Source organism: Triturus cristatus, chromosome 5_2 (genome assembly GCF_964204655.1).
Source record: "Triturus cristatus chromosome 5_2, aTriCri1.1, whole genome shotgun sequence".
Classification (NCBI taxonomy): Eukaryota; Metazoa; Chordata; class Amphibia; order Caudata; family Salamandridae; genus Triturus; species Triturus cristatus.
Genome location: NC_140588.1, coordinates 302,636,965 through 302,662,672, shown reverse-complemented (window position 1 = coordinate 302,662,672; position 25,708 = coordinate 302,636,965). Strand labels below are relative to the sequence as shown.

General features: G+C 45.0%; 1 protein-coding gene across 1 annotated transcript in view; it reads right to left on the bottom strand.

Annotated features, from left to right (window-relative positions):
• Positions 1–25,708, bottom strand: part of ALDH5A1 (aldehyde dehydrogenase 5 family member A1) — a 124,462-nt gene that overhangs the window by 79,658 nt on the left and 19,096 nt on the right. The window contains exons 2-3 of the mRNA XM_085607056.1: positions 14,453–14,536; positions 13,604–13,774 (exon numbers count right to left, since the gene is read on the bottom strand). Coding sequence (XP_085463182.1) covers positions 13,604–13,774; positions 14,453–14,536 — 255 coding nt within the window. The remainder of the gene's footprint in view (positions 1–13,603; positions 13,775–14,452; positions 14,537–25,708) is intronic.

The window sequence follows — 25,708 nt, the reverse complement described above, 5'->3', positions numbered from 1 at the left end:
ACATGAGCATCTCCTGTTTTGGGAAACAAGTCATAAAGCAGGAACAAGCAGGTGTGAAAGATATTAGCCGGAGGATTGTGTAGAATGAAAGGGTTTTATGACGGGTCAAGCCCTGATGCTAATCACAGGTGGACGGAGGAAGGGGAGCTCGTGAGACCGGTTTGACCTGGGGCAGCAGAGCCAGCTGCCCAGGTCACAGAGAAGTCAGAGGGAAAGCCCATGTACTGTGAGGCCCGTATTTACTTCATTATAGCCTATGTGAGGGCAATGACAAGATGGCCACTGCTTCCAAAATGGAACCCGCGTAGTGAAGCAGAATAACGTGTACACAGTGCATTCATAGCTAGAACGATATATAAAGCACTTGTACATGCCGCATTTACCATTTGCGGTTTGCTAATACCAAGATAGACAGGGGTAGGGCCCTGTCCCCTACGCGGTCCCGAATATTAAAGTACGACACTTTCCAATCAGCTATTTCAAAAGGCCATATGTGAATAGATGGGGTGACTGCAGGAGAACACCCCTTGGTATGCAGGTTACTTATGAGGGGTGAGCCTCTCTATACCACCGATGCTCAAATACTCTCATTTGTGGGATATTAACCAAGTACTGAACTACTTTCTATTGTGGAAAAATAACAAAATATCAGTCTAGAAAGGAGTTATCAGCCAAGCTAGCAATGGTGCTTTGTTTAATTTCACGTAAAAGTGTGTCGGACGCTAAAGCCCTAGACGGGTCAGGGAGAATGTTCACCCCACACGGATTTGCTTTCTCAATTTAAAGAAGAACAAAACAGAATACTAGAATGAATTCATAGCCTTAATTTAACCCAAGTTGTGTGTGTATGCAGTCAAATTCATTAAGGCTTATAAAGCCAGAATTTCTGGAGTTAATCAATTGATCACTGCCATAAAAAAAGCCTTTCAGGCGATATCCTCTCCCACCATAGCCGGATGCATTAGATGAGTAATGCAGGAAGCTGGAATACACGTGTAGATTTGGCGTACACTCAGGAAGAGGTGCTATGGTATCCAAGGCGTTCTTCGCTGGGTGGTCATTCGGAGGTTATCATGATGGCAGGAGACTGGTTATCTGATTCGATTTTCAAACAATCCTACATTTATCCAGTGGAATCAGTGGTTTCAATGAGAATTCAGAATATTTTAACTAGCAGAATCCTTGCCTCTGCTCCGGGCAAAAAAATATAAACTTTTCCTAGCAAACGTAAAAAATTGTAAATTCTATTAAGGACACAGAGGCAAAAATAATCCCACCTACAGGAAAAGATGATCCCACCTAACAGATACAAAGGGGCATTTCTGTTTGCAGACTCTCCTCAATGAAGCTTAAAGAGCAATTACGCTTGAGGTATTGTATGACACTATTATATTTGATGAATTAAAATATTGTAATTGCCTTTGTTATGTAGTAGTTCTTTCCTGTAAGGTAAATTGATATTGTGATGTTGAATTTAAGAAGTCTTAGGAGCAGGATGAGAAACAAGAATAAGTTAGAAGAGAACAGTAAAGCTGAGCTTGCAGGGAGAACGAGGGTGGGAGCCTAAAGAGGAAGGACTACATACAGAGAGAAGAAATGCTATTGGCCGTTATGGGCTACTCTTTTTACCCATGCATACCAGGAAAAGTAGCGTGTCGCTTAGATGAAAGTCGCTGTGCCAATTTATAGTAACTAAAGTGAAGAAAGAGAAAGCAGAATGCTCGTCTGTGTTCTTAAAAGAACTGAAAACTTTCCTTTACATTAGCTATGAAATTTTAGATTCATCAAATAAATAAAAAAAATTCTGCTTATGCAAATTTACACTAATCAAGCCTGTCTGTGTGCACTACTTGTAACATACTTATAGGGGAAATGAAGAACCCCCTATTATGCTCAAACTCTTTTTCAGAATGCCCCAAAGAGTAGAGTCTTCCTGTTGAATCCTTAAATTGTATACTTCAAAAAAGCACTTGAACATGTTCTAATAAGAGTTACGCAAGTCCCATTTTACACTTGCAAAAAAAAAAAAAAAAAAAACAACAAAAAAAAAACTGTCTAGTGAATTCTCTGAAAATCGGATCGAATGTTTTAAAAAATTACAATTTAAGATTCAAAACTATGGCAGGTCAGACGTGAAAACTGGCTTCACTTTGCAGGACAATGAATAATGGCTTGCTGAATCAGTTGAGAGTTTAAGAAAAGAGACTGGTGCATACACATTACACTGAATTTGAACTCTGATCTATGTTCATGAACAAGAATGAAGAAAAACGCTCGATAAATTAACATACATTTTGACGCAGGTTCTGATTATCAAAAAGGAGAACAGTGAGGTTTGGCAATGAGGAACAGTTAAAGATTAATTAAACAATAACGGCCACGAATTGCAGCCACATCTCTTACAGTTGCGTGCTGGAATTCAACTTGCATTAGGAACATGGCATGCTTTATAATAGACAGAAGGTGCAATAAAGAGAAGTTCATAGCCCTTGGGACAGGAAATACTGGTATAGTGGGCCATAAATTGCATGTTTTAGATGCATGATCCCACCCTGATAGAAGGGGCCACAAATACCAACTGGAGGTCACATCTGAGTTGGTCCAGGTGGCTGGTGTGTCGTATAGGTTATCTACGGTGATGATTACTACTGAGCATTGTTTGGGCCTTATCTGATGAATGCAACTAACCGGCAGTTCTGGTATTGTGTCCTTGGCCAAATGCAGGCCCTCTGCTGTGCATTTGTTTGTGCTTAGGAGTGTGTGCATCAGACTTGTCTCTTTAGGCATTACAACTCCCTGTGGTTTGTGACCAACTGTTGCACAGCCATTCCTAGAGAGGGCGCATGTGAAGACGCGCATGGGTAATGAGGGGGTATGCATGATGTTATCATGCCCATCAGCTTCATAACTTTCATCACCGTCAAACTGTCCTCACTGTCAGAGTCTGTCCCTTCTGGTAGAGGAGAGTTTGCAGCTTGATGGCTTGTATCCTCCTTTGAGTCAGGTGTGCCTGTGCCATCTTGGAGTTTAATCTTGTTCATAGGAAGGTCATTTCTTGTTCATGTCTTGTTGAGGATTTTTTGTGGTTTATGGAAAATCCCATTCCTTGCAGCATTGTGATCACCTGATGAATCCTCCTTCTTAAGGACTCTGCTACCACTGCTAGACACTTTGTGAAAACTCTTGGTGCTCATTTTATTCCAAAGGGCAAGACCTTGAATTGGCAGTCATTGTCCTCGTGGATGAAGCAGAGGTATCTTTTGTGTGCTTGTTCATGGGAATGTGCAGATGGGCGTCCTTCAGGTCTATTGCGGCCATGAAGTTCCCTTTTTGTAGCTGTGGAATTACGTCTTGTAGTGTCGACATCATTTGCATGCAGTATTTCAAAAATGTGTTTATGAATTGGAGATCTAAGAAAGGTCTTAGTATGAGATCTTGTTTTGGCACCAAGAAATATGGTGAGTAGTTTACCTTGTTGTGTTCCCTTGATGGTACTTTCTCTATTGCTTGTTTTTCTAGGAGCTCCATAATTTCCTCCCTTAATTGTAAGACTTCTATTCTTTGGAATATTTTCTTCCTTGGTGGAGGTTTCTTTGTTAGTTCTATACAATAGCCATGGCGTAATACATTTAAAATCCAACTATCTGAAGTTATGTTCTCCCATTAAAGTGGGTAATGTGCTATTCTGCCTCCCACTGTTGTTGTGTGGGGGTCCTCCTTTGTGGGCAAGTCACTTGAGGTTTGCTCCTCCCCATCTTTAGGGTTTTCTCCTGGCTCTTCCTATGCCACGAAAGGGCAGCCTTGGTTGCACCTGCCAGGATTGGTATGCAGACTGCTGTCCGTTAACTTGTGGTTGATGTGGTTATTGCTGTTGTTGCCCTGTTGAGAAGACGCCCCTTCCTGTGGATCTTCCGAGGTTAAATCCCTCTCTTTTGATGGTGCCTCTTCGTTGCAAGGGCCTATAGACCTGGCCGTCTCTTTGTCCTTATTTTTTGTACGGACTCATCTAGCTCACAAACAAGGCTTCTCCAGTGAAGGGTTTATTGATTATGGAAGTTTGTATTTCATGTTTGAAACCTGAAATTCTGATCCTGGTGTGCTTTCTTAGTGTTGTATATATGCACATTTGTCTGCTGGCTGCGTCGTCTGCATATAGATCTGATTTCAGATGGGTGTTTGCTATGTTTTTTCCTCCTGTATAATGAATTTTGCTCACTTATCTTATGGGAGCTTGTTCATTAGTTCCTCGATGTCGTCTCATTGTTGGTGGACATACCCATTAAGGAGGGCGTTCGAGTTCGTAATGCATCATTGCGTTGCTGCCTACTTCTCCAGCTTTCTCCCCACAATGTCCATTCTCTAACTTTCTCTCTCTGTAGGTTGGCCTGTGGAGGAATGAGTGTTTCTCCTCCTTCTTGCTGTGGTAACAATGATGGAGTCAGCCACTGTGTTCCCTTGAATGTATTTAGGGTCCCTTGTGGAGGGTTTTTATTTTTTCCTCAACCCTTGGGGTTACTCCCTTTACTGAGGAAGGTTGCTTGAAAGCCTCCTTGCCCTGGTCCAGAACGCTTGACAGCATTGGAAGGTATTTTGTATCTTCTGTGGATGGTGCTAATGTCTCTACAACGAAACAGGAGTCCCCTTTTTTGTTCCTCCAAGGGGACCCCTAAGGTACCAGCTGCTCTCTTGACAAGGATGTTGTAGAAGGATATGTCAACTGGTAGCAAAGTCTTCGAGGGATAGCTAAAGACCTCTTCTTCAGGGCTTTGTGTGTCAAGATCATTCCATTCTTCCTTGAAAGTACCGGTTGCTCCCTCCTCTTCTGGAACGTAGAGTTCCTCTTCGACGTCCTCTTCTTGAGGGTCAGGTAATTGCCGGAGCTGCTAGGGTATCCTCTTTTTCCTCAGCCCCAGTGGTAGGGAAGGGCTTAGCGGGAACCTTGAACTCTTTTAGCGCCTCGAACTCCTTTTGTTGAAGGAGTGCCGCCATTTCTGTCTCTGGTCGTCTTTTAATCTTCTCCACCTCAAGGGCCCTTTTGGCATCTGAAACCAGGGAGATCCTCTTCTTGGGTGTGGTGGATTCTGCCTCAGAAGGTACGGTCTTGTCCTTTGCGGGCTCTCGTCCGGCCCCTGTCTTAGTCTGTTTCAATGTTTTTTCCTTGTCGGTATCCCTGGAATGGGATCCATGGGGTTCTTTTGGCTGCAGCTGACCCTCGGTTGTTTTCTTTGACGCCTGGGCTGCCTTTTGCACCTTCTTTTCGAGGCCCTTGGTATCGGTCGGGTGAGGGTTTTTTGTTACCTTGTCCAGTTTCTTCTCGATTACCTTGGCCATCATTTTTGCGATACACCTCCTCTCGGTCGGTGTCCCCTTCGAGGAGCTAGACATCCGACCCTCCGTGTGTCGATTTGGTTTGTCTTTGTCGCTTGAGAGGTCAAAGTCCCTCAGCGATACCTGTTTTTGACCAAAGAGCATGGCTGCGTGATGGTCTTCCCTCTGCTTTCGCTGGGCTTTGAGAGTCTTTGACATAAATACAGCGCAGGCCTTGCAGTCCTTATCCTTGTGATTCCTCAGCAGACAGAGGTTACAGACGTCATGTGAATCGCATTGCACAAATTTGTGGTGTCAATTGGAGCAAAATTAGAAAGGGGTATTTTTTTTTCATGGCCCCTACTTTGCCTCATTTCGGTCCATCTGCATCATTGTTGCTCCGTCGGGACCGCCAACTGGGAAGGTGTTCAGAGGTCTCTCTCTCTCTCTCTCTCTCTGGTGTCTTCTCAGACGATGAACAAAGGTTTTGCCTCTTAAATTCCTACATTTTTTCAGGGATTTCGTCCAAAACTTCGGAGTGTCTCCTCTTGCTTCCAGAACAAACAGCGGAAAAAAGATACTGAACATGGCTACCACTCACAGGAACTTCTGGGGCGAAGTCTGACATCACACAAGGGATGGACCAAGCACCAAATGGTGGTCAACAATGCCCACCAAAAAATAAAAACCTACAAGGACCATTCCAGACCCAACCACTAGATGGCACCATAATGCAGAGAATGAGAATCCCAAAAAAAGATTCATGCTGCAAAAGGGCACTTTTTTTAGGTCTCGGCTAGCGAAGGCTGCGCTTGCGCAGTCTCGCTCGCGAGATTTAACGTTTTTTAGTACGGGACTTGAACCCGCCCCTGTTCTCCATTGGCTGGCTTCCTAAACGGAGGCCAGCCATTGGAGGAGAGGGGCGTCTGTCCGTTTAAGCCCCGTCTTTTTCGGATTCGGGGGCGTGTTTTTTACTTTCTCTCCTTTGGAATGTAAACATTCCAGCCAATGGGAAGAGGAGAGAAAGAAAAACACGCCCCCCAATCCGAAAACGCTGCTGCGTTTCACCGAGGCATTTCTGCTTGACCTCGGAGAAAGGCGGTGGTGTTCATGGCGTCATCCCCGTCCACACGGCCCGGCTGGTGCTCGTCCTCTCCCCCTGCTCTCGGCTCCCTCGGTGCTCCTGTGTCCGACCTCGGCGCTAGATATCGTCGTACACACCTCCTCCCTGGAATTTTGAAGGATGTGCATCTTGTAATGGTAAGTTTGTTCCAGCACAGCATTCAAATCTGTACCGTAGTCCATTAGTGTACACGGAAGGTGGTTGGGTTTCTTCTTTAATGCTTTCCCTTCAATCAACAGGATGACTGCTCGCGTCTAGGCGCTGCTGAAGTGCCTACGTGCCTATAAACACTCCCTGCCCGCCGGCGGCCGGGTCTCCGGGATAATGCGTGCGATGCCAGGGCACACAGGAGGCAGTGGGACGGCGGCACGTGGCGCCTGAGCACATAAACCCTCAACAGCCACCATATGGCACCGAATAAGTGGCAGATTAGAGCCTAAACCGGTTACTGAATCAGACCGGCTTAGCGATGTACCATTCCGGTTACACCTACCAGCGGGCACTATCAGGACACGATACCCCATGGCCCTCTCCACCCAGGTTCCAGCCCGCTCACCCTCTTCCAGGCCGTGTTTACACTCACCAGCGGGCACTATCAGGACACGATACTCCGTAACCCTCCCCAGTCAGGCCCTAGTCCGTCTCCCTTTCACCTTCCTCCGGGTCTTGTGTACACACACACACACACCAGCAGGCACTATCAGGACACGATACTCAATGACCCTGCCCGTCTCACCCTCTCCCAGGCCGTGTTTACACTCACCAGCGGGCACTATCAGGACACGATACCCCCGCGGCCATCTCCAGCTCGTCTCACCATCTCCCAGGTCCTGTTTACACACACCAGTGGGCACTATCAGAACACAATACCCCGTGGCCCTCTCCACCCAGGTCCCAGCCCTCTCACCCTCTCACAGGCCGTGTTTACACACCAGCGGGCACTATCAGGACACGATACTCCGTAACCCTCCCCAGTCAGGCTCTAGTCCGTCTCACTCTCACCCTCCTCCGGGTCTTGTGTACACACACACACACACACACACACACACACCAGCGGGCACTATCAGGACACAATACTCCGTGACCCTGCCCAGCCCGTCTCACCATCTCCCAGGGCCTGTTTACACACACCAGTGGGCATTATCAGAACAAGATACCCCGTGGCCCTCTCCACCCAGGTCCCAGCCCTCCCACCCTCTTCCAAGCCGTGTTTACACTCAACAGCGGGCACTATCTGAAAACGAAACCCTGTGGCCTCCCCAAGTAAACACAAGGGCAGATCGCAGTGGTAAACACACTGTGCAGTCCCAAAACACACACCAAACACGCTGAACAAACACGAGCACTGCCAGGTAAACATGGAGCACAGGCCCAGACACCATCAGACATCCACACAGATCCCACAAGTACACACACAGGCAGGTAAATACCCAAGAGTGCCAAATCACCAATCAACACACGACACGACAAGCAGTGCCAGGTAAACTCAGAGTACGGACCCAAACACCACCAAACGTGACCCTGGATCACACGTAAAGAAACTGAACTACTCACCAACATACACTCAAGAGAAACAGCACGTGCTTCGAAGCGCACTGAAGACCCTCATTGCAGCGCTAGCTCCCATGAGCCCAATGAGGGGGTTGTGATCTCCTTGGCTGAACCTTCATATCTGAAGCTGTGCTCGATTCGTAACCAGTTTTAACCACTTGGGCGCTACTTGTATATAGTGTCAAAGGTCATTAGGGCATTACAGGATGTCCAGAAGCGCTGGCTCCACTGTGCATGAATTTAAAAACGTGTATTACGAGCATCACAGTTCAAACACAGAATTACACATGGCTCTACGGCAGTGGTTTTCAAACTTATTAATGCTGCCCCCCCCCCCCCATTGTGTTTGTTTAATAGAAGTGTTTGGTTTTGTTTTATGTAGCGCCGCCACTATAGAAATTATTTATTTTATACCATACAAGGAAGGCCTTTATTCATTCCACATAAACAGCGTTTGTGATTCATCCTTAGAGAAGAGTTCTGTTTTTCAGTTATTTTATGTCATTACATTGTGATGTTTTACACCATTCTTTTCTCTGCGATTGAATATATGTATAACAATAAAGTGCTAGCAATTATATATCGGAGAGAGTAAGAGAGAAAAAGAACAAGCTGGCGAGAGAAAGAGGGTAAGAGAAAAAGAACAAGCTGAAGAGAGAAAGAGGGTAAGAGAAAGAAGAACAGAGAGGAGAGAGAGGAGAGAGAAACAAAGTGAACGTTAACAGAGGAGAGAAGGAGGGCAGCTACCTTGTATTACACAGCGAAGAACCAATTTACAGGTATGAGCACAATGGTGGTGACAACAACAGAAAGTGGACTTAAACATGTGAGTGGGCTAAACGAGAACATGATGTATAATGAGTGAGGAACAGGCAAGATTTGGTGTGTGTGTGTAGGTGGCTCTGTGGGTGGCTCTGTGTGTGTGGGTGGCTTTGTGTGTGTGGCTGCAAATGCAATAGGTCTCACATTTGAGAGTGATTAAGCTATTGACATTGTAATAATGCAGTTTCTTTAAATTTTTTAAAAACAAAAACATAAACAAAAATAATGTCATGAGCAATGCCAATAGCTCTAACTTTAACAATGCCGAGACCATTGCATTGTAAATGCTGGTTGTTATTAGTGAGAGTTAGTGCTTTGGTACACTAAATCACTAATAAATAACTGATGGTTTTACGAAATGAGGTTTAGTGCAGCTCTTCAAATTTGTTAGGAGCCATCTTCTGGGTTGAAGCAGTGTGCAGCTCAGAATTCATTAACAGTCGGATTGGAGTTATTTTTTCTCCTGTAGGACAGTTGATTATGGCAGAGGTGCAAATGCAGCATGCTCAACAGTCCAAATCATGTTCAGAGTCGGGGGTGTAGTCACAAACAAGTTTCACAGTAAGTCACTTTTAATGTAAATTCTTAGATTTAAATAAGTCTTCCCATTGATATGTTTGTGGGAAAGGCTAAAAGCTTTTAAATTTGACCTGGGTGTGACCTTAGGCCTTTTAAGTTGCAAATCTTGATGAGGTTTCAATTCTGAGTGAGAGGACTTACAATCAGTGTGCCGAAAGAAAATACCATTGCAATGAAATGGAAAGTGTTGAGGAATATGCAAAAGCAAGAGTGAGATGTGCAGAAAATGAAAGCAATCAATTCTCTGGTGTTTCTTCTAAGCTTTGGATGTTGCCGACTAATCCAAGAAGGGCAAACGAGTTACATAAGGAGGTTGGTAATGCGTTTTACAAAACGCACATTTAACAGCAGACCGGGACCGATTGTTTACAATATTTTCTAGTATAACTCTTTTATCCTAGGAACAATGCAATTAAAAAAATTGTAAAGATTACCACACTGAGGGTTTGCTCATGTAACACGGCAGGCTGGGAAAGTATTAATCGGCAGGAGTAATCGATTGAGTATTTATCTAGGTTTGATATAATTTGTATTCAGGAGACATGGAGCCCCAAACCCACTGAACTACCTGGTTTTGAGTGTTTTAATAGCCCAGCAATCATATCAACCAAAGTTAGATCAGCAGAAGAGGTAGTCACCTTTGTCTCACCAGAACTAATTGTAGTTGAAGTGGTTTCTGGAATCCACTGGATACTGGTGATACATATAAAGCTATAAAAAGACTAATCCTCTTCAAGCAAATTCTTGTAAACATTTAATTGAACTTTTGCTCGAAGATACTGCGAAAGAGACAAGCAACTTGTTCAATATCTAAACTCACTACTAGCAAAGGTAAAAAGCACAGCCCTCATAACAGGAAGCATTAACTAAAAACTTGAGGAGTTGCCACAAATAACAGATCTGGTTCAAAGAGGAACATGATGCATAGAAAATCCTCGAGCCATCAACAACTAGCCAGCAAACGGATAGACGGGGTGAGATCCTTTAAGCAACCTTTCACAAAATGAGACTTTCAGCCTTAAATGGTAGGTTCCCTTCTGATGACTCAATAAAGCACACTCATTCTTCAAAATCAAGACTTGCGGTCTTAGATTACAGATTCTTATCAACCAAATTCAGGCAATTCCTCAAATTCAAAATCTCTTAACGGGTTGAGAGAACAATCAAATGTGAGCATCAGTGAGATCTTGGCTCGCAAAACAGTTTCAATAAGATACCCAGCAGGTACTCAAAACCAAAGGCATATAAAGTGACAGGCAATCAGTTCTAATAAAAAGCAATTTTAGATAAATAAAAATAAAAGAACTCCATCAACTCTACCCATGAATAAGCAGGAACATACAACTCGGGAGCCAATACTTTTTATTGAACCAGAAGTGGAGATTTATTACAAAGGTAATCTTAGATGCTTTGCATGACGAGCCCCGCAAGTATGCAAGAGGTCCTAGGATAAGCATTTGGCCAATTTCCATCTCAGAGACAAAAAAGGGAAGTAAGTAGAGCCATATGAATTATAAAACTCTTTAATCCAGGAGAACTAGTAAAGCAGGTCAGACGGCTCAAAAAGGAATACAAGTGTAGGACGTGAAACACAGAGCCAGTTTGAGGAAAAACTGAGGAGATATTTGCATGCAGCTAGGAACCAGAGTATGTTTTGGAACTGCATTAATCAAATGCATAGCTGAAAGATTTGTACGGTCAAAAACAACATCAGCAAGTCAGACGAGATTTTGTATGTTAAAAACTAGTATTATTCAGATAAATGTGCTAATAAATTACCAAACCGAACAAGAATAATAACTTACCCTCCAGCACAATTTACCAATCATGTGGATTGGCTAGATCAAGAACAAAGAAAAAGTACTATAACGTAAAGCACGAAAGACTCAGTCTGACCCCAATGGCATCCCCACAAAAGTTTTCAAACAACTCCGAATATAATACACCCACACTGTGCACTGATTTTGCAGTCAGTTATATAAACTGAGAATCTACAAGAACGGATGCAAGTAAAACTGGGAACATTATTGAAGATAGGGTTACTGTTTAAAGAGCTAATCATCCTTGCATCCTGATTGTTTAGTTTATATGTTTCGGACTGTTAGACCCGACATCCTTGGCATGGTATTACCTAAAACGGTTTGCCTTCACCCCCTTACCTTGTTGAACTAATTTGCATTATTATTAGGCTAAAATGTTTGTGCAAGCTCGTGAAAACATGGTCAAATTGACCTACACCAAATTGGCACATTTAATTTACTTGCAATTGCCTACTAAATGTTACTACCTGTACACAGGGCATGTAAATTAAATGCTACTAGTGGGCAACAGCACTCTGTGCCAACTACTCTGTATAAATCAAGTCTCAGGCCTGCCATGCCAGCCTTTAGTGCAGTTTAACACTGCCATTTTGACTTGGCAAATTAAACCTTTTGTCAGGCATACACCCGCCTTTTTAATATATGCAAGTCACCCCTAATTTAGGCCATAAAAGCACATAGGGCAGGGTGCAGAGACGGTAGAAAGTAAGACATGTGGTTTTCACTTTTACATGGCCTGGCAGTGAAAAACTCCTAAAGTCATTTCTCGCTGTTGTAAGACTATCTCACCCATAGACTAACACTGGGTTAAGTTATTACATTCATTAAATGTTAACTTCAGATAGAGAAATTATGTTTAAACTCAAAGTAATTGTAATTTAAAATCCCCTTGGATAGTAAAGTCAGATTTTGAAAATGCCACTTTTAGAAAGTTAGATTTAATTGACAACAAGAGCACCCATATAAGGTCGGCCTGGGACCATGGGAATTATGCAATTCTAAACAACAGAAGGTCCCTAGGAACAAGTAAGATAGAAAAGGTTTGAATAAGGACCCAATCAGTGCTTATTTTCAGAGACTTGTCCAGCCGGACAGTGGTCATAGATTTTACTGATATAGTAATTAAACAGCAATTTACAAAGAAAATTCTCAAAGTTGGACACAAGCCTGTGTCCCGTGTAGTTAAATAGGAAGAAAACATACACAACAAACCTTCTGTTGTTTATAATTACTTTTAGAAAGTTGGCATTTGTTTTGCCCAAACCAATTGTGCCTTTCTGTCAGTGTCTTGCGACACATGACTGAACGGTTCTGCTTTTGTGGGATGTGTATTGCTTACAGTGAGACAAAGGAAACCTATGTGTGAGGGGAGAGGATCTCCCCGAGAGGATGGCTAGGGAGGTGCTATACCCTGCCCTGATTGCACTTCAAATGGCCCTACCTGCGGCACGCACCCAAAAGTACTTGAAATCACGTCTGACCTTGCCTTGGTCAACCTAGACAGTGTGGCGCCAGGACCAAGGAAAATGGAAAAACCTGACAAGAACCAGTTGCGGGGGTAGGTCAGGGAATAATCCCCCCCCCCCCCCCCCCAAGCCTCCCAGACTACTACCAGGTATTTTAAAAAATAGAACCTTCAGAATCACTCATCAGAACACTCCTGGACCTGTGGACGTTTGAGAAGGATTGCTCTAATGCCAGAAGGACAGCCCTGCTACTGGAAGGACTGCCTGGCTATCAGTAGAAGAAGAAAGGACCTGCTTGCCTGTATCATAGGCTTCCAGAAGTGACTCCAAGGGTCAGTTGGCTAACCTCCTGTGTGAGTGAGCAATATAGCAAGCTTCCAGAGGACTTCCTGGAACTCAGCTGACCTGCACCAACTGGTCCAACTGGACCTGCCTGAGCCCTGCTGCTGGAGTAAGCCCCTCAGGTCTTGGAGCCTTGGGTGGCATCAGTGTAAAATTCCTCCTGACCGCAAAGTGACCTATTTGCGTTGAGAATCGACCGCCCATGTACTGTGGCACGATACAAAAATATTTGTAAATATTAAGACGTCTTTCCATTGCATTTCTCAAAAATGGGTTTGTCCTTTACTGAGCTGTGAAGAGGGAACTTTGTTTTATTTTTTAACTTTAATGCAGATGAAATTGTGCATGAATTGTTCAAGCCTTTAGTAGGAAAGAACTGCACAACCTAATGAAACTTCTGCTATTTGAAAAACATACCTTGCAAGACTTCTCAGATTGCCCAGTGCTCTCCTGAATTATCAGTTATGAGAAATTCTACAGGACCACATCAAATAACCTCAATTGAGCATTGTTGGGACAGCCCAAATGAATGGCTTAACAAAGCAAGCGCAACTCTGTTTCCATGTGTCAATGGTACTCCTTCTGACACTTACTGGGGTGATAATAGTTGCCACACCAAGAGGTTGTTTCAGAACCAGGACACGTCTGTCTTTATTAGGGACGGGAATTATGTCTCCATAAATGCGACGGGCTTCTTCAGAGAACCATTCCAGGAAGGACGCAGAGTACATTATCTCACCCAGGGCTTCTTTCAAAGGCTTCCCCTAGTGTTGAAAAACATAAATGGCATTACTTAGATCACCATGATTAGAGGGGATACTACAATTCATCCAAATTTAACAATCTGTTCTCACATTACTCAATACACGAACTTATTATCCTCTAAGTATTGACCAAAGGTGTTTTTTTTTTTTGTTTTTTTACATAATTCAACATTGATTTTATGGATTTTAGAAGGATGAGTACAAAGTGGAACCTCCCCCCCCCCCCCCCCCCCCCCTCCAACTACCCGACCTTCGGCTTGAAGTTCTCAGAAGTAGATGAATGAAAGTACTAACCGATCTTATCAGAACACATAAATGTATATGGATCTCCCCTCAACATAGTTTAATGGTGGCAATTGTCCATGTGCCACAACACACACATACTAATGAATCTGCATTTAAAAAGGAGTCTGCCTTGCCTGTTGGGAGTTTCCCTGCAAGAGAAGTCTGCCCAGCGGAGAAGCATAGTCATAGCTGCCTGGTGGTGGAGCTGGCCTGAGCAGCAGAGTGCCTCTAGCAGCAGAAGCAAATACTGCATCACAAGTGAAAAGGGATTTATTTGAGTAAACCTTCAACAGGCGAAGTCAGTTCCAGGAGGTCATCCTGTAGCATGGAAGAAGGGACACCAAACAAAGTTCTGTCTTTTGCATGTGAGTAGGCAATCTGAATCATTCTTACATTTTCTGCAGTTATGATCTTCGCAAGATCCTCTTTGTTTTGTATCATGAGATCAAACCACTTGCGAAGTAAGTCACTTCTCTCCTGCAAACATACAAAAAAAGTGAGCTATTATACATAGCAACCTTTAAATGTTTATAAAGCACTCCAAGTAAAAGGACAGACTCCGAGTAAAAATGCATACATCAATTTTCATACTGCATGTCCCTAGTAAATGCAGGATAGTGATAGATTTTTATCTCAAATATTATTACCTGGATAGCACAAGCGTGAACATCATTGACACCTAGGGCCACTGTTCAGGTCACAGACTCGTTCTGTCTCAACCACAACTGGTCCTTCTGTCTCAACCACAACTGGTCCTTTCTCATAATCTGCCCATAAAAGGTATGTGTAAAGTTTACATTTTAAATATTCTCTCCACCATATCAAGTACAAGGATATGAATATGCTGTCAGGCTATTTAAAGAGCACACCCTTTAAACTGCACTGCCAAAGCCAACACATCTGGTTTGAAAACGCAAGCCAGGCCCATTGGCTTTGCTAATACTGGTTCATATGGCATGCTCAGTTCCAAATTTGCTGTTTTTTGCACCCCACCTACCAAACATGCGTTGTCATATACAAAGAAAACACTAAAACGGGCTCAGCCAAATGTTGCCATTTGCTAATGCTGGTTCATATGGCATGCTCAGTTCCAAATTGCTGTTTTAGCACCCCACCTACCAAACACGTGTTGTCATATACAAAGAAAACACTACACGTGCTCAGCCAAATTTTGCCATTTGCATGAACAAAGAGGTCTGAAAAGCTGCACTAGGCACTTTCCTGATGCAAATGCTCCCTGAATAAAACTGATGTCCTTGCTGTAATCCGGATGCAGTGCAAAGGTCATTACTAGAGGTCCCTGCTGTCAATCAAATCTTACCAAGGACGGTTGAGTACCATAAGGCATCGCTGGAGGTCCCTTCCATTAAATATACATCCTATTCCGTAGCAGACTTCAATGCCACAGGTCATTTCTAGAGGTCCCTGGAGTCAGTTGTATGTCCTTAATGTTATCAGGCTGGAGTACCTTATGGAATTACTCAAGCTTCCACAGGTGTTCACCATTGGCCAAACAATCTCAGGTATCGGATATTTATGAATAGAGCAATGCCCTTGAATGTCTGTTGTCGAAATGAACAATTTAAACACGCATTGTAAAAGCCAATAGCTCTGGTGTTGGCTGCAAACCTTTTAGCTTTGTCAATGCTGGTTTGGTTTTTGCAAACAACTTTATGGTCATGGAAGCCGTCTGAACCCTGATCAATCTTAAAGAAAAAAATGTCTAAAAGAAAAAATATTTATGGTCTCAAAAAGCACACATGGCATAGTTGTTCCTAGTAATTAAGGGACCAACTTTGTGCCAATGTTCTCCTTCTGAAATGGCAAAATGCAGTCACTCACAGGCATAAAGTACTTTTGTCTATGCCCTGAAAACGTCACTAACATTCTTAGCTAATGCTATAGCAAATAATTCTAGCTATTTTAATGCTAGGTTTTTGTTATGGGAATGTGTAGGTATTGATGGGACAGACCGTATAAGTGTGTAGGAGGACTACGTCATTACCAGATAATGGGAAAATATAGCGTCAGGCACTAGAAGGGCAGCTCGCCCTAGAACCATAACCTAACCACAAGATTGAGGATGCTTCTCTTAGTTAGTGGTATCAGTGAAGTGTTCGGCCTCCTCTTCTTTGCAGGACTCATTAGGTCCTGTCATACACACTGTAAATCAGATTTTAGGAATTTGACTTTGCATTTGTATTCTCTTCAGCAGAACAGAAAGATTTTTGTTGTCCACCGTCCATGGAAGTATGGACGCCTTGAATAAAGAAATACATGAAAAGGTTGCGGCCGTTGCATCCAATCTTTAGTAAAATGGGCTACCTGTTCCTACCACACATCCTAAGATCAGATATGCCTCTAAGCAGAAGCCACAGGAAGAGCATTTTATTGGTTGGAGGCTATCTAGGTCCGATACACATAGCTAGTGGGTATTACAGGATGTCCACTATCACAATTACCAATGCAATTTTGTGAAGCCAGTTTCAATGAGGCTGAAAAACCCGTACAACAAGATGTACTTCATACTGATTAGTTCCCCTGCTATAGGCTGGAGTTCAACACTTAAGTGGAGTAGCAAGCTGCATGGTCTAGCGGTACACGTTTCTAAATATAAGATGGTATTGTGAACCAAGAGGTTCTCTTCTTACATGAAGTTGTGAACAGTGAAGACACAGGACCAGAGGAAGGAACCTTCGCAGCATACCAGAAGAAAATATGGAACATACAGGAAGACTGAAGAAAAGAATTGCTGTCATTGATCCCAGAAGAATGACAGACAGCGATAGATGCTGATAGTCTGCATTATCACCTGGACTGCTGCTCCACATCTTGTCAAAGGACCTCCAATCGTAAAGCGTTCAGAAGATCAAACACCTCTTCTAGATGTCTAACCTGATAGCAGGTGAATTCATAGAAAAACGTAAACAGAAACCACATTGGAGGAAACCAAATCATGGAAAACCAGTTTTACACGAAAAACAATTTTCAGGAAATACAAAAAATTAGGCGAGAATAAAGGGAAACATTTTGCATTTTAAAAGGAACGATCATTTTAAAGAAAATCCAAAATTACATTATACTTGGGTGGAGTCTATAACTACTGTGGGGTATTTGGGTTCGGGGCTAGACCATGTTTAGGGTGATGAGGGGGTTCTTAGAGGTCAGGAATAATTGGTGTTAAGGCATAGAATGGTGTTTTTACGGTTCAGATACGGGTGGAGTGCCGGGGTGGAGTGCAGGGGTGGCAACGGCTTTTTAGGGTTTGCAGATGAATGGTGTTTAGTTGTGAGAGATGTTTTTAGGTTTCAGGGATGGGTGGAACATATGGGTGTTGAGAGGTTTTAGGGTTAATGGATGGGTGGAGTTTAGAGCCGGTGAGGGTTTTTAATGTTCAATAATGGGTAGCGGCTGGGGTCGCGAGGAGTTTTTAGGGTTCAGGATAGGGAGGAGTTTAGATGTAGAAAAGGGTTTTTAAGGTTCAGGGAGTAGTAGTTTAGGGTAATGAGTTCTTATGGGTCATGGATGGCTGGTTTTTAAGGGGGGTGAGGGTTTTTTTTGTGGGTTTTTTTTTTTTTTTTTTAGAGTTCAAGGAAGGGTGGATTTTGGGTGTAGTGTGGTGTTTTAAGGAGTAGGAGATGGATGGGGTTCAGGCATAGAAAGGGGTTTTAGGGTTCAGGAATAGTTGGGGTTAGGGGTAGTGAATGACTTTAGGGTTCAGGGGTGGTGGATTTTTGGGGCAGAAAGGGCTTTTAGGCTTCAGGGCAGACTGTTTAGGTGTGGTGAGGGATTTTAGGGGGTATTGATTAATGTTGTTTGGGGGTTGTGAGGGGTCAGCAATGGATATTTTTACCAGTGGTGATGGGCCAGAGAATTAAAAACATCTGAAACAATTGTCTGACAATGTAGACGATATCAATATGAAACAATGTCCTTTGAAGTAAAGCACTAAAATAAATATCTCCGACAAAAAGGTTTCTGAAATTAAGACCTGCAACCATTGCATTTACACATAATAAATAAGCATTCAAAAGCCAATTTCGACCAGAAAGATGGTCTATGAATTGGTTTCTACGAAAAGGTAAATGCCATTCATTCGGAACATTTCCATTTAACAGTTTAGATGAAAGGGTTTCTCAGTAATAGTATTCCAAGGAATTGTTTTTCTATGAAATCACATAAAGCCGTGTAACCTAACCCAAGGTTACTGACATGAAGAGAGATCAGAGCCCTCTAGCAGCTCTCTGTACATCTGCAATGCAGGCAGATAGTCCACCACAGCAAGTGTACTCTACAATTCCACAGCTGTAATAGGGGCTTACTTACTGCCTTAGGAATCAGATCCTCTGAGCAGTAGTTTCTTCTTCCTCAATTGATGAAACTGTATGATCCTATACGCCATCTCCCTTTGCCTCAATTTTTGTATCTGCTAAAATTGGAGCACTTAGAAACTATACTAATTCCGCTATTATGCTACATTTAAATGGATGAACATGTATATTCAACAAGCAGTATGTAAACTTCCTGAAGCATTCTTCCAACTGAAATGCTGTGAATTTCACAACGCTTAAGCTCCCTCCCTGTTCTTATTCCGTTAATCATACAGAATGATAACACTTAAGATTTTTACTAGAACTCTGACCTTTCAACATGTGTATTACAAACAAGACCCTGTGAAATGTGAGATGTGTCTGGATGTGACCGATTCCTAATGATTTGACACACGCCAAGCCACTCAAAATGCAGTACTTTCTTACTGCACATTGGCCTGATTGGCAACTATGTACCAGATATAAATTGAAGAGATTTGTTAGCATGTGTTGCTCAAGTGCATTTATTCCATGAAAAAATTCCAGATATGGAGAAGTGATACCTTTCCTTTTTACAAGGTGGATTACTGGGGACACAAGCCATCATGTAGTCAAGGTGTTTTGCACCCAATTACTGATGTAAGCTATTTTTCTAAGACAAGTAAATTGCACTTAGAACACTGGTACATCACTAGACGTACCTTGAAGTCACAGATCAAAATGCAAGCCAAAGTAAATGTTTGTCAGTTGTATAGCTTTGGTCCTATGGTTTTTCTCTTTACTTAATTATCCAACTGCAAGATTTTGCAGTCTAGGAGAGCGCAGGGACATACATTTGACTTTCCATGCAGTTAGGAGGTTGCCATTGGTCCACAAGTCCCTCCTGCCTCATTTACCTTCCATTTCTTTACATCTGCCAACATAAAATAAGCAGGTTGATTTTGCTAATCTTTAAAAAAAAAATTGGGGGGATTTTCCAATAGTACGCACAATACAGCTCTAGTGAGCATTAGAACATTAATAAACTTTACAACAACGCTGTGACCCAATGAACATGCAGTAACACAGTCCCGATGTATACCTTATCCTCATTATGACACACCTCAAGAGTCCGTTACATTGTTTCGTACACCAGTATATCATTATTCAGGCTGTGGGGAGGTATCAGTTTACTGAAGAGGATATTGTTTGAGCGGTTCCCATATGTCTCTTGGCCTTGACATCATAGGCAGTTCTTCCGCATATAGTGCCAATTGTTCATTACAATATACCATATCCTTGATTCAAAATTTAATAGTTGGGGCTAAAATGCTTTCCCAATGTAGCGCCACTCGACGCTTAGCCAGCAGGAGTGCAATACGTACGAACTTTCCCACTGCTCCCTTCAGCTGCGGCACAAAACATAACAAGCAAACAGCAGGTGTACATTGCAGGGTAGCCCCCGTCATCTCTTGCAGTCGTTGCACCACACCCTCCCAATACATGAATACACGACTACATCCCCATGCAAGGTGAAAGAAATCAGCATCAGGATGACCGCACAGTTTACAATTAATTGTGTCTCTAAGCCCATATCTATGAAGCTTGGCCGGCGTATGGTAGGTTTGGTGGACGCAATTAAAATGAATTATGCACAAATTTCCGTATGGAGTAAGGGACCCATCAGTCTACGAATGTGCTCCCAATCTGTGTCTGATAGTTGAGGAGTTACACTTTGATTCCACCGAGCAAGACTTCTGTCCGGCGCATAGACCCTCTCCGCCCTCACCTCCCTGTATAGTTTAGTAATCAATTTGCGTCGAGATGGCGCTACCAGCAGCAGCTGTAGGGCTCGTAGTGTTGGGAGGTTCCTTTGGGTATGTATGATAGTGATCCCTAATTGCGTGTCTCAACCCGAAGATGGTAAAATTAAACAATAGTGAGGGATTTGTTATGTAGGACAAATGTTCTTCTGTAATAAATTGCCCCTCCGGATATATATCCCGCATGCTTACGAGACCAACTTCCCTCATGGCTTTGATGGGTCCTTCCTCTTGTGTGACAGAGAGGGCTGCATGGTGTGCTATGGGTAGTACTGGTGCGTATAGAGGCAATCTATCAGTAAGTTTACCTATGGCCTGCCACGCTCCTATTGTTGTATCTACGGAGTTGATTTCTGCGCGGGGCGTGTGCCTGCGGTTATGTGTGATAACCCCCGCCAACGGAACAGGGTGTGCATCACCATCCTCCACCACAACATGCGGAGTAAGAGCGTGTGGCCTGAACCAATAATATGCATTTTGTGCTTGCGCACATAAGTAATAGAGATATAGGTCTGGTGCATTAAATCCACCTCTAGCATAATCCAGCATCAGTGTAGCCCAGTTCAGTCTGGCCTGCTTACCTCCCCATACCAAGCGTAGGAGCAAGGTTTGCACCTCCTTGAAGAATTGGGGTGTCAATTTAATCGGGATGTTTGTGAACAAATAGAGGAGACGCGGCAATACAAACATTTTGATGATCGCTATGCGATCAGCAAGGGAAAGCGGTAACCTGTTCCATCTGTCCACCTGCTGCTCCAATTTCATGCATGCCCTGCCATAATTTTCCCTGACCACAAGATCAGGGTCACGATGTACCCAGACCCCCCAATATTCCATGCTGGGGGATGCCGTCTTGGCCATGAGTGGTATGATAAATAGATTTATCCCAGTTGATCTGCAGTCCCGAAAAAAGACAAAATCGTATATATATCTGCAGCACTTCCGCCAAATATTGACCCGGCTTCCTTAAACATAATACCATGTCGTCAGCATAGAGCGATATGCCAACCGGGCGATGTAAAAAATTTAGTGCCGCTTTCCTGTGACGCTGACGAATGACACATGCCAACGGCTCGAGGGCCGGTGCAAATAGTAGCGGCGAGAGGGGGCATCCCTGGCGGGTGCCCCTGTGAATTTTAAATGGTCAGGAGGTCAGTCCTCCAACCCGCACCAGTGCTGAGGGATCAGCGTATAAAAGCTGCACCCAGCCGAGAAATAACGGTGGCAATCCCATTCTTCTCAAGCTATGGAACATATATTCCCATTCGATGGAATCGAACGCCTTCGCCGCGTCCAGTAGAACTGCGGCAGCAGGCAGCTCGGGATCTAAAACATGGAACATAGCGACAAGCATTCTCAAATTATAAGACGTTGATCTTTCCGGGATGAAGCCCGACTGATCTGCGAGAACCAGGCTGGGCATTAAGGGCTGTAACCTAGTAGCCAGTATCTTTGCCAAAATCATGGCATCAATATTTATTAACAACAGTGGCCGATAAGATTCCCAAATGTCAGGGGACTTATCCTTTTTTAACAGCGTGATAATCAATGCCTGGCGAAGAGTCGGAGGCAATAGGCCAGTTTCATGTGCCACCGCGTGCACTCAAGTATGTGGGGGGTAACCAGATTTATGTAAGCTTTGTAGAATTCAGCCGTGAGCCCATCCGGGCCCGGCGCTTTCTGATTGGGCATTGACCGTATAGCCGCTTTGATATCTGCCTCGTCAATGGGTTAAATATTGGCGAAGAGCATCCGAGAGCCAGGCGCATGCTAGGTTTGCCAGATAAGCATCCATTTCCGGCTCTGCTGCGCCACCCCGCGACGCATAAAGATCAGAATTGCAGTCGCGAAACTGCTCCACTATAGCCTTCGGTGCATGGTGGGCCACCCCCTGAGTGTCTGTGATTTTAGTAATGTGGTGAAAGTCCTCCGTGCACTTTTATTTTTGTGGCCAGATTACGGCCCAGGCGACCTCCCTCCCCATAAGCACGTGCAACCCGCCTGCGTGCTATATAGTGAATCGCGGACTCCACCAGAGAGTCATAATGTTGTAACAGGTCTTGTATGCCTACCAGTATATCAGGACTGGGGGTAAGTGTATATTGTCGTTCGGTCTCCGCCAGCTTACTCTCAACCTGAGCGAGTTGCCCGCGAATATCTTTTAAAATACCAGCCGTGGTGCTAATACAAACCCCTCTGATGGGGATTTAAAAGGCCTCCCATATTATGACCACACTGTCCACCGTGCCTACGTTAATTTCAAAATATTGCTCTATGGCCAACCGTATTGCGTCATTATAAAGAGGATCCAATATTACCTGCGCCCGAAAGCGCCATGTATAGGGTCGGCGCTCATTGGACTCTATTTTGAATGCAAGTAGCACAGGGTTGTGATCCGACAACGTGCGAGGGAGTATCACCACATCTGTACCCCAATTATTCGCCTCACCATTTAAAAGCCAATAATCAAGGCGAGACCAGCTATTATGCGTGGGTGTGGCGTGCGTGCCCACTTTGGCTGCACCATTACGGAGTCTCCACACGTCCACTAGCCCAAATTCCAGCATGGCATCATTGACACTCCTCGCAATTTTAGGTGTGCATAATCCTTGGGGGTTAGATTGATCTAGCTGAGGATCTAAATATGTATTAAAGTCCCCGCCCCACACTGTGGCTGCCTCAGGCCACTCGCGCAGAGTGCTGTATAGTTGTGTGAAGGTCTCTGGGTCGTCCGCTATGGGGCCATAGATGTTGATCAGGGTAATGAGGGAAGTGCCTAATTTACTGTGTACCATGGCGCATCGTCCATCCTTATCAGTGTGGGTGCGGATAGGTGTAAAGTGTACGCCCCACTTCACCAGAATAAGCACTCCTCTAGCATATGAGGAGTATGAGGAAGCCAGTTTGTATCCTGCCCATCTAAGTGCAATCTTAGTCTCAGAAGCCACAGTGCGTTGCGTCTCCTGCAGGAGAGCGATCTGAATATCATGGTGGTCTAAATAAGCAAACACCTGTCTAATCTTTTTGGTGGTGTTGAGACCGCGAACGTTCCAGGTTATACGGTTGTATTTCTCACCCATGCTCATTCTTGTGTAACTGAATAGCCAATGTCATTGTCGTGGTGCCATCCACAATAGGTGTATTCAACAGTCGTCCCATCAATACATTTGGTATGGTCACAGCGAACAAACCTACCCTGAACCAACACCCTCCCCCCCACCCACTTCTGCAGTCCCAATTCGCCAAAGCCATCCCTTAACAGTACCCATCCCCCCGCTCCCACCAACAAACCCCATAGAAATGAAACATCTTGTGTGGTATACACACGGGAACAGGAGCAGCCAGCCAGGGGGGGGGGGGGGTCGCCTTGAATTTGCAATGACACCCAACTCCACCCTCTCATGTCAACCATGAATCAACTCAGACGCTTATAGCTGGTGCAATAACACACCCATTGTAAACGTGTCCCCCCCCACCAGGGCTAAGCATAACTGACAGTATACATTGTGAGTTTGTGTTGTGCACTTAACTGTGTCCGTATGGTTTGCTGCCAGATCCGCCCAGGGGTCAACAGCCCCTGCAATGTTCTACAAAAGGATATATGACTATTATTCCACATCCGAAGCATGCTCCGGAGATTCTTGCTCGCCCCTGGGCGAACGTCTACGTGGTGCTTGTGCGCCTCTCCGTTTCAAACATTTTTGCACCTCCTTAGGGTAGTTGTAGAGTCAGCTTTTGCCCCCTTCCGTAACACGGAGACGAGCACTGTAGATCATTGCGTATGGAATGTTTTGGTCGCGAAGTGCTTTCTTGACATCCACGAACTTCTTCCGGGCCTCTTGAACTTGTTGCGTGAAATCTGGGTAGATAGATATCGTCATGCCTTCGTGTGACAGCATTCCCAATTCCCGTGCCTTACGGAGCGCCGCATCCCGGTCTCTATAGTTTAGGAGTTTTGCTATGATGGGACGCGGTCTTGCGCTGGGTGGAGGGAGCAGCGCCAATGACCTGTGCGCCCTTTCAACAATAAAGTCGGGTGAGAAGTTGTCTTTACCCAGCAGAGCAACCAGTAGAGACTCTATATAGCGCTCCATGGGGCCCGTATTGGTCGATTCCGCAATCCCCATGAAGTGTAGATTGTTGCAACCGGACCTCGCTTCCAAGTCCTCTGATTTTGCCATGATTGTCGCCAGCACTTTATCTGTTTTATTCTGTTTTGTTTCCGCTTGGCGCTGCGCATCCTCGGCATCAGAAATCCGCCTCTCCGCCATATCTATCCGTTCCGTGTGCCGATCCAGCCTTTCGGACATGCAGTCCACTAGTCCACTCTATAGGTCAGTGTATCAATCTTCCCGTCTATGTTGGTCAGCGTTGCCTGGATCGTCGAGAACATAGTTTGAAAATCCACAGCGGTAGCAGGCTGCGTATTCACCGCATGCGCTGATATTTGTTCCATCCCAGGGTTGCCCGCCATTTTCTTTGCCTGCTCAAAATTAAGCTTGGGCTGTTTACGATCCGGATTGCCCATTGTCGCTATTCAGCAGTCCACAAAGCGCCGATCCGAGGAGAAGCCACAGACAGGCCCGGGGGCCCTATTCTGCTGGTTGGGCGCCGCAATGTACACGCCTGCGCCTGGCGCGTAGTCTGTGGAAGTGGACGTTCTCGGGCAATAGCGTGCTTTCAGAAGGGCAGTAGGAGCTCCTCAGAGATGTGCCCCGCCGTCTCACAATCTGCCCAAGGAGTGTGGATGTCAGTGCTGATGTCGCAGCCTGCCTCAATAACTGCAGTCAGATGGCACATTCAGGGCAACAGAACATGGTGGGTGTGCATGAGCGATGTAGTGCACTTGAGACAGGGCCTCTAGCGGGGGGTCACCCGCTGCGCGATCCCACCTCCACGCCAGCGGGACCCGAGACTCCAGCCGTGCAGTCCGCAAAAACCAACATCGGTCGAAAGGTGGGGGGGGGGGCACAGATGAGCAGCCCACAACCAGCGCGGAACCCGGTCCCGCCTGCGCGGTCTGTAGGGGCGCCGTGCAGGGCTCACTATTAAGCTCCAAGTCAAGCCAGCCAGGCCCAGATCTTCTCACCGGCAGCCAGGGAGCAAAGGAGGGCCACAACAGCGCAAAGCAGAGGCACTGACCTCCGAGGCAGGCCTCGCAGCGCCGCCCGATACCGCTACAGTCCGCTTCACACCTACCGCAGCCAGGCCTCAGCCACGCGCACGGCCTGCCGCCGCAGGCCGGCCCCACCTCAGGTCTTAGGCGTATGCGGGGCCCCCGGTCTCCGCAACGCCGCAGAAGTCAGCTGTACGGCTCCGCCAGAGGCGCTCCTCCGAACAGGAGATCGATCGCACAGACGGCTCTCCGCAGCCTCCTCGTCACTGCATCTCCGAGGCCGCGCCTGCGTCTCTCATAGGCCCTGCAATGTTCGCTGCGTTGACCCCGCTATCGATGCCTTCCCGGGAGGTGACACGTTCGGAATTCAGCGCAGTCGCTTGTCGCTGTGTGGATCCGTGGATTTTGGTGCAGGACAGGC